At 43.8% G+C, this 15421-nt stretch overlaps 1 protein-coding gene across 2 annotated transcripts in view; it reads left to right on the top strand.

Annotated features, from left to right (window-relative positions):
* tmtc1 (transmembrane O-mannosyltransferase targeting cadherins 1) overlaps positions 1-10362 on the top strand; it is a 92431-nt gene extending 82069 nt beyond the window's left edge. For both annotated transcript variants that reach the window (XM_080421362.1, XM_080421361.1), the window contains exons 13-19: positions 3219-3321; positions 3741-3876; positions 4188-4332; positions 5681-5818; positions 7570-7692; positions 8647-8724; positions 8808-10362. In XM_080421362.1, coding sequence (XP_080277488.1) covers positions 3219-3321; positions 3741-3876; positions 4188-4332; positions 5681-5818; positions 7570-7692; positions 8647-8724; positions 8808-8933 — 849 coding nt within the window. In that variant the 3' untranslated portion in view covers positions 8934-10362. The remainder of the gene's footprint in view (positions 1-3218; positions 3322-3740; positions 3877-4187; positions 4333-5680; positions 5819-7569; positions 7693-8646; positions 8725-8807) is intronic.
* Positions 10363-15421: the final 5059 nt, after the last annotated feature.

Here is a 15421-nt window from a genome sequence, read left to right as displayed (position 1 = left end):
AATACCCGGTGGCGCCAGTCGGTCGGAACCATGGGCCGGGGCTGGCCAGTGGAAACATCACAGAGTAGCGTGGCGCCGCTGTCGTGAAACGCCACATCGTCCAGTCGCAGCCCAGTCACAGCCGTCCTGAACGCCTGAAGGTCTGAGTCGGTGAGCTGGTCAGTGGCCATAGCGGCATAGTCAATGCCCAGGTGCTCAGGACTGATGTGCGCCCGGGAGAGGCAGTCGGCCACCTGGTTGTCTTTTCCGGCAACATGTTGAATGTCTGTTGTGAACTCAGATATGGCGGAAAGTTGGCGCTGCTGCCGACCCGACCATGGTTCTGTGGTTTTGGCCATGGCAAAGGTCAGGGGTTTGTGGTCCACAAATGCGGTGAACTCTCGGCCCTCCAGCAGGAACCTGAAGTGCCGTACAGCGAGGAAAAGGGCCAGCAGCTCCCTGTCAAACGTGCTGTATTTTCTCTCATTGTCCTTAAGTTTTTTACTGAAAAAGGCGAGGGGCTGCCAGGCGCCAGCCACCCACTGTTCACACACTGCCCCCACTGCGTAATCGGATGCGTCGGTGGTAAGGGCTATCGGAGCAGCAGGGGACGGGTGTGCCAGCATGGCAGCTTTGGCGAGAGCAGCCTTAGCGTCCTCGAATGCCTGGACCCGCTCCGGGGACCAGTCCACGTCCTCGTTGTCCTTCTTCCCCTTTAACGCCTCATACAAGGGGGTGTGCTATAAACCTATTATAGAAATTAATCATGCCTAGGTATTCTTGCAGGGGCTTGACCGTGAGGGGGCGGGGGAAAACGGCGATGGCTTCCACCTTGGTGGGTAGAGGAACAGCCCCCTGGGGAGAGACGTGGTGGCCCAGGAAATCAATGGCGGGCAGGCCAAAGTGACATTTAGCCGGGTTCACAATCAGTCCATGCTCGTTGAGCCGCTCGAATAGCTGCTGGAGATGAATCCGATGCTCCTCGTCAGATGCACTGGCTACGAGGATGTCATCCAAGTAGACAAACAAAAATGACATACCTCGCAGCACAGAGTCCATTAGCCGCTGGAATGTCTGCGCTGCTCCTTTAAGACCGAATGGCATCCTCAGGAATTCAAACAGTCCAAACGGGGTGATGACAGCCGTTTTGGGCACACGTCCAATGGATGGACCGGAACCTGGTGGTAACCACGCACCAAATCTATCTTAGAAAAGATGGTGGCCCCCGCCAGGTGGACAGAAAAATCCTGGATATGTGGAACTGGGTACCGGTCATGTGTGGTAATGTTATTGAGGCGACGGAAATCACCACACGGACGCCACTTCCCATCCGCCTTGGGGACCATGTGCAGAGGAGAGGCCCAAGGACTGCCAGATCGGCGCATAATGCCGAGTCGCTCCATCGTGGCGAACTCCTCCCTGGCTATGGTCAGCTTGGCAGCATCCAGGCGGCGCGCTCGTGCGTAAACAGGCGGCCCCACAGTCGTGATGTAATGTTCCACTCCGTGCTTGGCAACGGAGGCAGAGAACCTTGCGAGGAGGCGCTGGTACACATCCCCCGTGGCGAGCATATTGGCGAGGGCAGGAGGCCCCGGCCCCCCCAGTGTGCCACTGAGAGGCCTGGCTGGTTTGTACCGCCAGCCCGTCGTCCTGGTACTCTGTATAGGGTCAAGATGATCTTCGAGCATCGCTGAGTACCCTGGGTTGTCTGATGAGCTAATCCTGATTGGGTCTATGTTGGTTACTCTGGAAGGGTTAAGACTGAGTCTAATGCCGATGATGAGAGAGTCTGGCTTCAGCCATGACATCCAGCGTGTTTTATCCTTCTGTGGGTAACCCCTGACATCACTGTGGTGATGTCAGATAGTGTCAGACATCTCCTCATATGGAGCTGCCTGGAGTTTCTGGGAAGGGTTCACTGATGTCAGACCCCGTATCTAAGCCGCGTCTTGGGTTTCTATGACGACCTCGTAGGTCGATCGTCTCCATTTATGGGGATTTCCATATATAGGCCAGTGCTGGCAAGTATGCCCTGAACGTTCGCAACATTACCGAAACAGCATGGTGGAGTGCAGCGCTTTGCCTTGGTGCCAAAACGGCGATGATAATAACATAGTCCACTATCATCCCTCTGTGTCTGATCCCTGCGATCAGACACTCGATCAGACACCGCAGCCACCACGTATTGGCGGGAGGCCAGTAGTATTCTGTCCGCCTCCTCTGCTAATCCCCGGTAGTCCTTGGTGCGCACTAGAGGCGAGCTGGCCAGAGCCGTGCGCACTGGAGTCGGGAGTTGCCGCAGGAAAAGTTGGACAAAAATAAACGTAGCGTCACCTTCACCGAGCAGTGCCAGCATGTTCTCCATCAGGTCTGTGGCTTTACCGTCCCCCAATCCATTGAGGGACAATAGACGCTCCGCGCGCTCCGCGTCGGACAGCTGAAACAGCCGCAACAGCTGCTCCTTGAGTGCGTTGTACTTTCCGTCTGCTGGCGGGTCTCTGAGGAATCCCATCACACGACGCGTGGTGGAGGAATCCAACGCTACGACTACGTGGTAGTATTTGGTTGCATCCACCGTGATCCCGCGGAGGTGAAACTGCGCCTCAATATGTTGGAACCACGAAGCCGGATCATGTTGCCAAAACTCTGGTAACTTTACCGTAGCCGCAAACACCGCTGGGGCAACGACAGCCGCAGCAGCGGGCTCTGCGTTATCGACCATTATAATGTTCAATCAAACTTCAGGGTCACCACTGTGGAAGTTAGTGAGAATGAGACGAACAGACGGAGTATGGAGTCTCTGATCTTTACTTCCAAACAATTGCATCAAGACACACAGGTAAATCACTTCCCTATATGACCTCCTAATCTCCTCCCATTACCACCCCACCAATCCATTCTGAGGTGAGATACCTCCATCTAGTGTCCACCTATTATCACTCTTTGGTGTCCACCACAGTATAGTGAAAATTAACAATGTAATTTAGGGGTGCTGTGATGCCCTGAGCCTCGCAAAAAAAGGCAACTGGCCTACAACTGTCACACATTGTGTCCTCTGCTATCTGGATCCGTATTTAAACAACAATTAATGCTACGTACATCTGTAATGTTGCTATTTCAATCACAGCCCCTGACTTGTAAGCGATTATTAATGTGGGCATTCTGTAAGCTTAGCCTACTTTAGTCTTATCATTTTACACCTCCTCATACCTGTACTGTCTATCCTTGTTGTCCTGTAGAAGCGGTTTCCTGAGGCCAACCAAGTGTATCTGCAAGGCATTGAGAAGTGTCCCGACAGCTCCGACCTGCACAACAACTACGGGGTGTTTCTGGTGGATACCGGTGAGTTCAACTCACTGGATCTGTGTGTCCTCATTAACCCATTAACCTGAGGCCGATTCTACAAAATGTCTTCTAAACCCTAAGTTTTCTGAAAAACGTATGTATGAAGTGGCGTGCCGTGAGTTTGTATATCTGCTATTTTTGAATAGCCAAAGTGTAAAATAATGCTTTTTAGCTCAAATCTAAAATGATACGGATGCTTTCCCGGTTTTAATGGGTTAAAGAAGTTTGAGAACCACTGGATTAGAATGAGATACTAGGTTTAATTAACAACAGAGTATTTGACTGAAAACAAGTTCTGGAAACACAAAATGACTTCTATAGCCTCAATCAACCTTTATCATTAAATATTTCCTCATTTGATCCTCTTCATCTTTCCTTTCCTCGTCCTCTTCATCTTCCTCTCCATGATCTCCTAGGTGAGGGGGAGCTAGCAGCAGCCCATTACCAGCACGCTGTACGTCTCAAACCGGCCCACTATGTCGCCATGGTGAACTTAGGCCGACTCCTCCGTTCCTCCAATGACAACAAAGGGGCGGAGACATGGTACAAGAGGTGAGAGTGGACAAATAATCAGATAAACTGAATCAGAATCACTTTATTGAAAAGCGAAAGGCACTTAAAAGGAACGTGTCTTGGCTTGAGCTACAGTGATAATGTAAAATAACCGTAAGCGGTGGATTTGGTTCCTTACAGACTCTGTTCCTGTGTGACTGTGGTATTAACACACTTGCATCATGTTAAACATATTTTGTTTGCCTGACATGTTATATGAAGCTCAACACATTTTCTGTTTATTAATTAACAATAATCATTCTTCATCACACACCATCTTAATTTGCGCCATTTGTCCTGTTCCCCCCCAGGGCACTGCAGGTGACGAGGAAGGTTGACATCCTGACACCACTAGGGGCGCTCTACTACAACACAGGCCGCTATGAGGAGGCTCTGCAGGTGTACAGGGAGGCTGCTGGACTTAAGCCTGACAGCACTGATATCTGGTTGGCCCTGGTGAGAGCAAAGCATGCACACCATGATCACATGCACCTTTTGCACTTTTATGCATGCAGTTTAAGACCACACCCTTTTATTCTGAGTCTGGTTTGGCATAAAGTGGTGTGGTCTGGTGTTAAAGGGGCGTGGTCTAGGGTGGTGGTTCTCAAAGTGAGGTCCGGGGAACCCCAGGGGTCCTTGAAGGGGTTCCATTGGGTCCCCAATCACAATCTGTTTAACCACTTTAACCCTAAATTATACTTAGGCTAAAAATAGCAGATCTACTGTGTGCTTGTAGATATTTGGGGGGGAGGTGTTTTTTTTCCTAAAAAGAAAAAAATACAAATCTTATCATATGGGGGTCCCTGGCACAAGATATTTTGAGATGGGGGTCTGCGGCCAAATACATTTTTGGGGTACTTGCCATGAAAATGTTTGAGAACCACTGGTCAAGGGAGAAAGGGTGTGGAATGCGAGTGTGATCCCCAACAATAAGCTATGCCCTGCCCCTTTCCCCAAACCCCATCCCTTTAATCTAGACCACCCCCAGGATGAAGGTACATTATTGAGGGGAAAAGGGTTGTGTTCTAGTGTTAATCGGAATGGTCTAGTGTCATTTTCCCTGGTGATCTATGATGAAGGGGCATGGTCTACTGTAAAGGGATCACACCTTTCTTTTAAGCTCTCAGGAACTACAATAATACCTTTGTACAGACACACACCATAATCTGGGTGCCAGGAAATCTAGGTTTATGAGATGAGAAAACCAAAAGATAATAGAGTCAGAACCAGTGTTTCCCACTTAGGTAACATAGTAACTTCAAACTCTGACAACAATGTTGGAATGGAATAGTGAAATGGAATGCTATATGAAGGTATTATATCGTAGCTGTCAGGCAGAAAACTCTTATCTCCATTTTTCATAAATTAATGTCCTACTTGATACAGTGTCCACATAAGTAGCAAAAATAGCTGATCTTCAATTTTTTGCAATTTTTTTATTGGAATCCTGAAAAGTAACAGTTTTGGACATATGAGGTTTCCACCCGACAGCGACAATATTGAGTATTTAGCTTATACTTTACATCTTAGTTTGAATTGGTGATGTTGAATTGGTGATACTCAAGTCGATCCACCTGCCACAAGTAAATTCTCAACTTGTGGGAAACACTACTTGTGTCAGATACAGACCCACCCACCTCTACACACTGATCCATTCAAGGGTGCCAGGAGGGTGCTCTGCCCGTGCTGACACACACATCCAGACTCACCAACCCAGCGTCTGGCTGGCATCTAGCACTAATCCAAAGTCTCTCCTCTCTCTCTCTGTCTCTCTCTCTATCTCTCTCTCTCTCTCACTGCTCAGGCCCAGGTTTTAGCCATGGCAGGACGAACTAAAGAGGCTGAGAAGATGACAATGGGAATCATATCTAAACAGGGCAGCTGTATCGAATGTTACCGACTCCTGTCTGCAATTTACAGCAAGCGTGGCAACTACACAGAGGTATCCATTTGTGTGTGTGTGTGTGTGTGTGTGTGTGTGTGTGTGTGTGTGTGTGTGTGTGTGTGTGTGCGTGCGTATATTTCTCTGTTGTTGTGGTGTAGTAACAGTTCTGCCAATGTTATGTTGTTAATTATGTGTATGTCTTTTAATGATTTTGGGAGTTGAATGCAGAAGCTCTTCTAACTCAATGAAACTCAACAACAGAAAACACAGTTCAGCACTAGCTGATTTCTAAATTGGAGGAATTTATTAAGAAAACGTATTAAATATTGCTAAAATGTCTGAAGATAAAACATGAGAAAACGTCTTTTGAAAATGTGGTGGGTAGGACATCTACAGGGGAAAAAGAGGGTTTCATGAATAGGTCAAGTTGGGAAACTGAAAAAAAAAAATGAATTACATTTTGACATGCCATGCATGAGTGCACAACGCTGGTATAATTTGGTCTCTAAAGCTCAAGACTGTCTAAAAGAAAGATCCAAATGCATCACATTTTTCAGCAGAGATTATTGCACTGGAATCGGTTCTGGAGGGCGGTGATGACTAAGAGAAGTAATAATAATAATAATGAGAAGTTTTGGGTTATGGGGATCAAAGAGAAATATTTAGATCTCTCTTCTTTCACAGTGTTCAGCTATTCTAAAAGCACCTTCATGGCAGTGTGATTAGAAAAAAATGTTGAATGCTTACCATTTACGTCCGGCCTGTCTACATGCACTTCTTATGGTCAGGACACGGCCATTTAACCGTGGTAGTGATTTTGTTGACAAGGGAGAGGATTTCATCAAAACTATTGCATCGTTGTTTGAATTTAGGCTTCTTCCTCCAACATTATTTTGTCTCTTTATTACCACCATCATTACTTCTCTTCTTCCTCCCGCCGTCTCTCTCTCTGTCTCTCTGTCTCAGGCATCTCATAACAGAGGAGCTAAAAAGAATGGAGGTTATTTGCGCCTAATGGCTAAAAATAGTGTCTCCACTCTGAAGCTAGCCAGAGGTTTGCTGGAATGACTGCAGGAAGTTAGTTTTCTCTGGGGGAACAAGAACCCACACACTGCACATGGAGTTCCAGACTCTGCTAAATATACCGTCTCAGTCTTCCTCCTCTTAACCACTTAAGTCCTATTTTATACTTAGTCCTACTGTACAACGGTGTCATACGGCGCAAAAAGCTGAACTATTGTACAAGCTCGCAACGAGCCGACGCTGACGCATTGTGAGCTTGTAGATCGGCTATTTCCGCTATATTTATTTTAAACGTGCCCATAATAGGGTCGAAAAAGGTTAATTGGCTTAAAACAGGAGAATTGTCTCTGTATATGCTCTGTCTGTCTGTCTGTCTGTCTGTCTCTCTCTCTCTCTCTCTCTGTGTCAGTGTGACCCTGCTCTACCTCAGGAAGTAAGGAATCAGTTATGACCATCAAACCATCGTTATGTCTGTCTCTCTCTGTATCCTTCCTGCCTATTTTCCATCCCACCATAACCCAGAAGCTTTGTTTTAAAACTAGCAGATAGTAATACAGAGTAAGGGTACTTTATAGAAGTAGCTGTCAATTTCTTGGTTGGTGGCAGTCTGTGTGTGTGCACTATGTCAATGTATTTTTAACGGCAGATATACTGTGCTGTGTGTGTGCCCTACACAAATTTCCTTTGGGACAAAGTCGCTCCCATCTTAATCACACAGAGAACTCAGAACTGCTTTGTAATGATGACGTTGGGTCGGTCTCTCTTTCTCTCTCTCTCTCTCTCAGGCTCTAGATGCTCTGGACCAGGCCTTGCAGCAGAACCCCAGTGATCTATCTGTGAGAGCAGAGCTACACTTCTCCAAAGGCAACCAGCTCAGGGAGATGAACCAGCTCGACAGAGCATTCGAGGTACAGTGCTACCCCCTCCGCACTCACTCTCTCTGTCACTCTCTCTGTGTCTCTCTCTCTCTCTCTCTCTCTCTCTCTCTCTCTCTCTCTCTCTCTCTCTCTCTCTCTCTCTCTCTCTCTCTCTCTCTCTCTCTCTCTCTCTCTCTCTCTGTATCTCTCTATCTGGCTCTGTCTCTGTCTAAGGAGTCATCCTTAGACAGGGCTCTATACTACTGTATTTTCTGTTTTCACGTTACATTAAATGTCCTTGCTGAAAATAGCAGATTTTCCAAAGAATGGCTCACTGTACATCATGATGTTTGAGGCAGCAGCCATTCTTTCTGTTCTGGCACATTAAAGCAAAAGATAAGTCCCTAAAATATAGAGATATCGCCATTGAAATAACACCGTCCCACTGCTATCTATCCCAGCTGCATAACGTCATTTCCCTCAACTAACAGTCTCACAGAACACCATGTGCAGCTGGAGATAACCTCCTCCCCTCACTCTCACAAGTGTCTGTCCAGCGAGTCATCAAAGACTGGGGTTGTAGAACAGGTCTTTGTGGACGTTTCCGTCCCTGATAAAGTGTGAGTGCTGACTCTCTCACATGTTGCTGTACATCCTCTTAAGACCTTTTGCAAACTTTATCCCAATTGTGCTAATGTTACTGGATTAGAAAGTCGCTTTATTTTGTCACAATCGAGTGTCTTACACCGAATTCACACCAGCAGCAGTATTCTACTTCTGTGTTCTGAGAAAGCGGTGAGGTTCCATGCATGGTTTATGTAGAGGAGCGACTGCCCCCTTTACCGCTACGACAGGAGATGGAGCCAGCAAAAAGCAGTGTGGCAAAGTTGAGAAAAGTCATGAAAGTGACATGAGTGTGGCTGAATTTCGTTGTTAAGCTCTTGACCCACAAGCGGTGGCGGTTAAATGAGTGAAACTGACCTCAGTATAATCTTTTTCCAACAGAGTTACAAGCTGGCCGTCCAACTAAAACCTGACCAGTCTCAGGCCTGGATGAACATGGGAGGGATTCAGCACATGAGGGTAATTTTAAAACGTTTCCAAATCGTGCGTGTTTAACTATGGGAAAGTTGGGTGAAATAATTGGTTGTGTGTTTGTGTGACAGGGAGACTACGCAGCAGCCAGGATGTACTACCAGAGAGCCCTGCTCCTCAGCCCCGGCTCCAAGCTCCTGAAGGAGAACCTGTCCAAGCTGGACCGCCTGGAGAGGAGACTGACAGGGGGAGCTTAGAGCCCCCCTCAGCCGTGCACACGCCGATTGTACCACCTTGCTCACGGATCAGGCCAACAGGGGGCCTCGTGACAGCTAAATGTACCTAGGCAAGCTGGTTAAAAAATATGGACCTGGAACCTTAAAACAACCTGCCTGGTTGAAAACATGGGAGAGAAGATGAATATGACAGAGGGCTGCAGGGTATATAAGTGAGGCAGGAGAGGCTGGTTGAGCCACACAGTGGACCAAATCTATCCTGGGTCAAATAAACAGAGATGGTTGCGTGAACTGTAAGTGCAGGGTTGAAGACCCAGTGAACAGGATGCATCTAAAGTTTAAACGACCCTGTGCCACAGGTTTGAGACCCCTGGAAAAGGACTGGGGAGCGGCATATGTCCACCTTGCCTGAATCAGCTTTAATTAAAACCTACATCTTGCTTTAGACATTTGTACTGTTTGATTTGGATTAATTTTAAATTCAAGTTGTGAATTCCTTCCCTACTATGGTGGCACTTAATCTCAGATTGCCACTTAATTCCCTTCTCTGGCGATGGGAATGTGAAAGCTACAGTATAGGGCATAGTGGTGGCGGCCATTTTGTGGTGCCACAGATAGAAAACCCAATATTTAATTATATTATATACTTTTTAAATATTTTTTTGACACAGAATCAAATGTTTTATGGTCATGATTCACCAGGAGCCTGGATGGCTTGGTTCAAGGCTTAAAATAATTGATATACTGTAAATATTTTCAGAAATCTCTATGGGAAAAATGAATAGGTTATCTATCTGTGACACCACAAAAAGGGCGCCACTGCTATGTCCTGTAGGCTTTATTTTCATGTAAAGAAAAAATATTTGAGGACCAATACTAAATGGGCCAATTTGTCTTTTAACCTGAATCATGTCGTTCTATTGTGAGGAGGACATGAATATTTGACATAACTTTCCAATGTGTTTTGACATAACTTTCCAATGTGTTTTGGCTCGGTCGGTCTATGTAAAACACATCTGCCCTCCACCGGATTATACATTTTAAGGTTAGAAACAATCCCTTTAAATGCAATACAATGGAGTTACACCATGACCAAACTGTATAATCAGGATCACCTTGTTCAAGTCAGTTTGAAGATACACCATGAGGACAACAAGGTCTAGAAACACTGCATTCTGAATGGATAAGCTAATCTGTCACGTTCATTTAACCACTGGTCTGAAGGCAGCCTGCTGTACGTAGCCTTTTGCAAGTGTAATAAGCTAGTGTGTATGCTCATATATGGAGCATACAGAATATTGTGGCCTAGCGCGTACCATGGCCTCTAATGAAGATTTACATGATGCATTGTTTGTATTTTTCTTTGCTTATCGATATGGATTGTGAATGACATTTGTTGTGGAATGTAAAAAAATGGGATGAAGATGAAGTGACTAGTGCAGTGATTGACTTGCACCATGAAAATAAATATCTATGTTTTTATTAAAAATGGTGAGTCAAGTTATTGTTCATATTTCCCTTTTATGCTGCCCATAATGCATTATCTGCCGGTGGATGTGCCTGAGTAATGTTCCCTTGAAATTCAGCTAGTCCTATTAAACTAGTGGAACATAATAATGTAAACTGTGCTATTCAGTGACTCCCAGATAGTAGTTACTTTCCTAATCTTTTTTCCCCCTCTCCCCTTTTCCTTGACACTGCTGACCCCTACTGGCTGGTCTTAGTGAGCATGTATAGATGAGCACTTGTCTCCTCCAGGTTCCTACATAAGTATGGAAATTGATTTTAGTCATTTCCAGGTCTGGATAAGTATGGAAATAAGAAAAAAAGAATAGAAAAATAATGATGTTTCCAGACTCTTGACATCAATTCTAAAAACTCGACCAAATCCACACATCTGCCACCAAATTAGCTAAAAGAATGCGGCAATATCTCTGAATTGCATATATACACCTGGTGTAATCACTGACAGGTTAGATCTGTTGATCTATTTTTATTTTTTTTACTTTCTTTGTTTTTATCTGTATGAAATATGGACCCCCTGTGTGTCTGGAATAAAGTTGAATTGAATTGTCAGTGCCAGCAGTACTAGAGGTCCTGGTAGGATAGAAAGCCAGCAGTACTAGAGGTCCTGGTAGGATATAAAGTCAGCAGTACATGAGGTCCTGGTAGGACATAAAACCAGCAGTACATGAGGTCCTGGTAGGACATAAAACCAGTTGTACTAGAGGTACTGTGTCAAAGAAACATTGCCAGGATAGATAAACTAGCTGTCTTGGGAATTTAACTCGTGAGATTTCTGTTCTGGGCTGTCACCATATAATCATTATCTAACCATCAGCCCACAGTGGCCTTGTAAGTCATTTGTATTAATATGTTGTATTTTATAATGCAGTACCATTCATACATACCATAATGTCGCTATCGGTCAGAAATCAGCTATCTCCATTATTCAACTTTTTTTTCTTTTCCATATATCAGTGCTATTGAACACCCTTTATGTCTGTGTGTGGGTTTTACAAATATTGAACCATTGAAAGGTATTAAAAACTGCTTAAAGACTAAACCTCCTAAGTCCATTGTATCCTCTGCCGTCAAACCACCTATCTGCTGTTTTTTCCATCATTGATTAGAATGACAAAGTCCCGACAGCACAGATATACAGTACTCCTGTCAGGACTGTGACAAACATATTTCCCTGTGTGGTTATGAATATGTAGGGGAAGAAAACTGATTATTTGTATTGATAATTTACAATTTGTATATAAACGCAATGAGATTATTCTAATGATGCTTAATCTCTAAATATATTATTTTGTGAATACCAGCCTGGTACATTTTTGTATTTAACTGAATAAATTGTACAGTTTGATTGCAAATCATATTTATAGCCTTATACAGTTTCCATACTGTTAGCTGATACATAAAGATGTTCCCTTAATTGTGTCTTGTGTCTCTTTGTGATTACAGTTGGTTGATGACCCATAATTATTGTATTTTAGTCATGTTTAATTCTTGGTTATTACTCCATCAATCGTTCTGTTTTTGTTGCTTAATCATTTTAAATAACGGTCACCTTATTTTAACTGAAGTGTTTGTTGTTCCCTGCAGATTATTGTGTTGACATCCGTCACATCTTAAATAAACAGCTTTTAAAAAGACGTTTTGAGTATGTGTTTGGGTGTGTTTGATTGAATGTTTAACCCTCTTTTTGGACAGACTGACTAAAAAGACTAAAAGCTGCTGTTTGGACGCCATCTAGTGTCCATCAGCAGACATCTGTCTGAGGATATGGGTGTAAAATGTATTTCAGATTTTAAATAATTTTTACACTAGGTTTACAGAATAGTCTTCAAAGATTTCTCTGGCCCCAAATCGGGTAACCAGAAGAACTTTGGCCTTTGTACTTTGAAGAAGGGTTGTGTCGAAACAAACAGGTTACTTGTTAGGCTATGTACGTTTGTCAATACATTTTTGAGAATGTGTGTTGGCAATAAATGAAATGATACTCAACTAAGTATCCTTTATTTGGTGGATATCATGGATGTATTACATGATGACACTGAAGAAGACAAACCTCAATCAGCAATACTATGTAATATCCCATGTAATTGTCAGTCTTACTGTATTTAATAAGATCCTGCCTTTCAAATGATTAATAAATGACCTCTAGTTAGTAGGGAATGCGGCGTTCGTTTGCCTGGTATGTATGCTTTTTTTCTCCACTGATATTAATTCAGACATAAAGACCTTTTATAAAGGGTAGCATCCATTTTTCGGTTAAAACTAAAACTTTTTTGTTAAAACGTTAAAGCTCTATATTCTGATAGTAAACATTGCATGTTTGTTCAGTAACAGCTGGGGTCACCGGGAATGAGCCATCTGAAATCGGGAGAGAGTAGGCTACCCATTTATCAGCTTTCATTTTATAATGTTTCAGTTTTCCTCATCACTTCCAATTTCACTTATTATATCTTTATGTATGAGTTCTCTCTCCAAAAAATTGTTATCCAACCTAAAAAAATCATTTTCTGTTTTTCTAAAGATCACTATCAGAATCTAGAGCTAATTAACCAAAACAATTTAAACAAAAAATAAATAAATACTTTCCCTACTTTTAATTTAGCAATCAAAGAAAAATCCTTTAGAACAGGGGTCTTCAACAGGGGCGGGGGTATCAGAGTTATTACAGAGGGTCCGCCAAATCTTTGTGTGATATGATTGATAAATGTTTTTACATTAACCACTTGAGCCTTGGAGCATCCCTTCTGAGGAGAACTTTAGCCCAAAATAGCAGATCTACAAGCTCACAACGCCTCGCCCTGTGAGGTGTTGTGAGCTTGTAGATCGGCTATTTTCCCTCTAGTTTGGTGTAGACTAGAGGGAAAAAAAGAGCAGAGAAAGGACAAGTATTGGGGGGTTTAGTGGGTAACTGTCTGAAAATACATATTGACATGAATCCAACACATTGCTACACATTGATAGTGCTGCTGTCAAACAAGTCTATGAAGCTATCTATGAAATCTATGAAAAAGTTGAATCTGCAACACAGTGATATACAATATGTAGGGGGGGGGGTGTCTCTGCTTCATCTTCATCTCAGCTAAGGGGTCCCCCTTGGCCTGAAAAACGCTGAAGACCCCTAGCTTTAGAACAGTGGTTCTCAACCAGTGGTCCTTGGTGGGGGGGGGGGGGTATCAGGGGGTCCACAGCTAAATTAGGTAACATAGCGTCACAATCATTTTCACCACTTAGCTTTGGCTATTCAAAAACAGCAGATATACAAGCTCATAGCGCGGCACCGAGTGCCGCGCTATGAGCTTGTAGATCTGCTATTTTTGAAAAATCTTGAAAATGTGTGCATATATCTTTGAATATATATATATATATATTTTTAAAGCGTACATTTTTAACTCAAATTTGCTTCTGGGGTCCCTGGCACAAAACATTTTCAGATGGGGGTACGCGGCCAAATGTATATCAATTTAGGGGTCCTTGGCATGAAAAAGGTTGAAATTATGCCACTGCAGACACGCCCATTTGTGTGGACACGCCCACACAAATGGGTTTGGACTGGAGAATGGCCATTTAAATTAAGGGCGGGACTAAAGTAACTCCTGATGCCTGCTCCAGCTCCACCATAACATGTCCTCCTGTGTCTGTGACTCACGACACATACACAGTTCATTCTAGTAGACATAGAAGGAATCGGCCATTAACAACCCTCTCACACAATGTTTGACCGAATGAGGAGGCACAGTTTCTGTCTAAGTCCCGCTGATAGCCGTCAGACTGATTGTCAGGAGTTCAGGAGGGTCGCGGTCAGAAGAAGGGCGTCTGCAGGTGTTGTGCGTGTGCACCACGCTGCTGTAACAGGTGAGTGGACCGCGTACCGCTGCCCGTGCACCGTGCACGCCTCAAGGCGATAGATTAAGCCAGTGGTTCTCAAACTTTTTCATGTCAAGGACCCCCAAATTGACACTTATTAGCCCGCGGACCCCCATTTCAAAAGATATGCCAGGGACCCCCATAAGAGAAGATTTTTTACGGCTCTAGCAGTGATTCTCAACCATTTTAATTTCAAGGACCCCCAGTTTGACATGCATTAGGGCTACAGACCCCCATTTAATGATATTTCTATCACTTGGACCGCAATTTATATTGTAAAATCTATGTCAATTTAACTCTGAGAGTGTACAAATGGAACCAAATGGACCAGACCCATAAGGGTCCATTGGTGCCTAATCTATCATTTAACTGGGGACCCCCTGGAACTCCCTCAAGGACCCCTGGGGGTCCCTGGACCCTACTTTGAGAACCAATGGATTAAGCTACCAATGGATGAACCACTGTTTATTTACAATATAGGATGCAGTGGTGTAAAGTAATTAAGTACATTTACTCAAGTACTGTACTTAAGTACAGCTCTGAGGTATTTGTACTTTACTTCAGTATTTCCGATTTCCAATACTTTTACTTCTACTCCACTACATCTCAGAGGCAAATATTGTACTTTTACTCCACTACAATTATTTGAAAACTTACTAGTTACTTTGTAGATTTTGATATTATTACAAAACATGCATTAACCACTTTTTCCCTATACTTTGCTATTTTCAAAAGATTTGTATACGTTATGAACACTTGTGAAAATGTGAAACGGGACATTCTGCATATAATGAGTACTTACTTTTGGTACTTGAGTACATTTTGATGCCAATACTTTTGTACTTTTACTCATGTACATTTAGAATACTTGGACTTTTACTTGTAACAGAGTATTTCTGCATTGCAGTATTGATACTTTTACTTAAGTAAAACATTTGAGCACTTTTTCCACCACTGATAGGATGTTATAAATCACTGCCTGTGCCACTTTGGGCCAAATAGCTATCCCTACTTCTTGTCCCTATATCTGGGACAAGTAGGCTATAGCCTTGGTTCTCAAAGTGGGGTCCGGGGACCCCCAGGGGTCCTTGAGGGAGTTCCAGGGGGTCCCCAGCTAAATG

Source organism: Gymnoscopelus braueri, assembly GCF_963280865.1.
Source record: "Gymnoscopelus braueri genome assembly, chromosome: 23".
In the NCBI taxonomy this organism is placed as follows: Eukaryota; Metazoa; Chordata; class Actinopteri; order Myctophiformes; family Myctophidae; genus Gymnoscopelus; species Gymnoscopelus braueri.
Note: the sequence above shows the minus strand (reverse complement) of the source record. Positions and strands in the feature narration are given on the sequence as shown.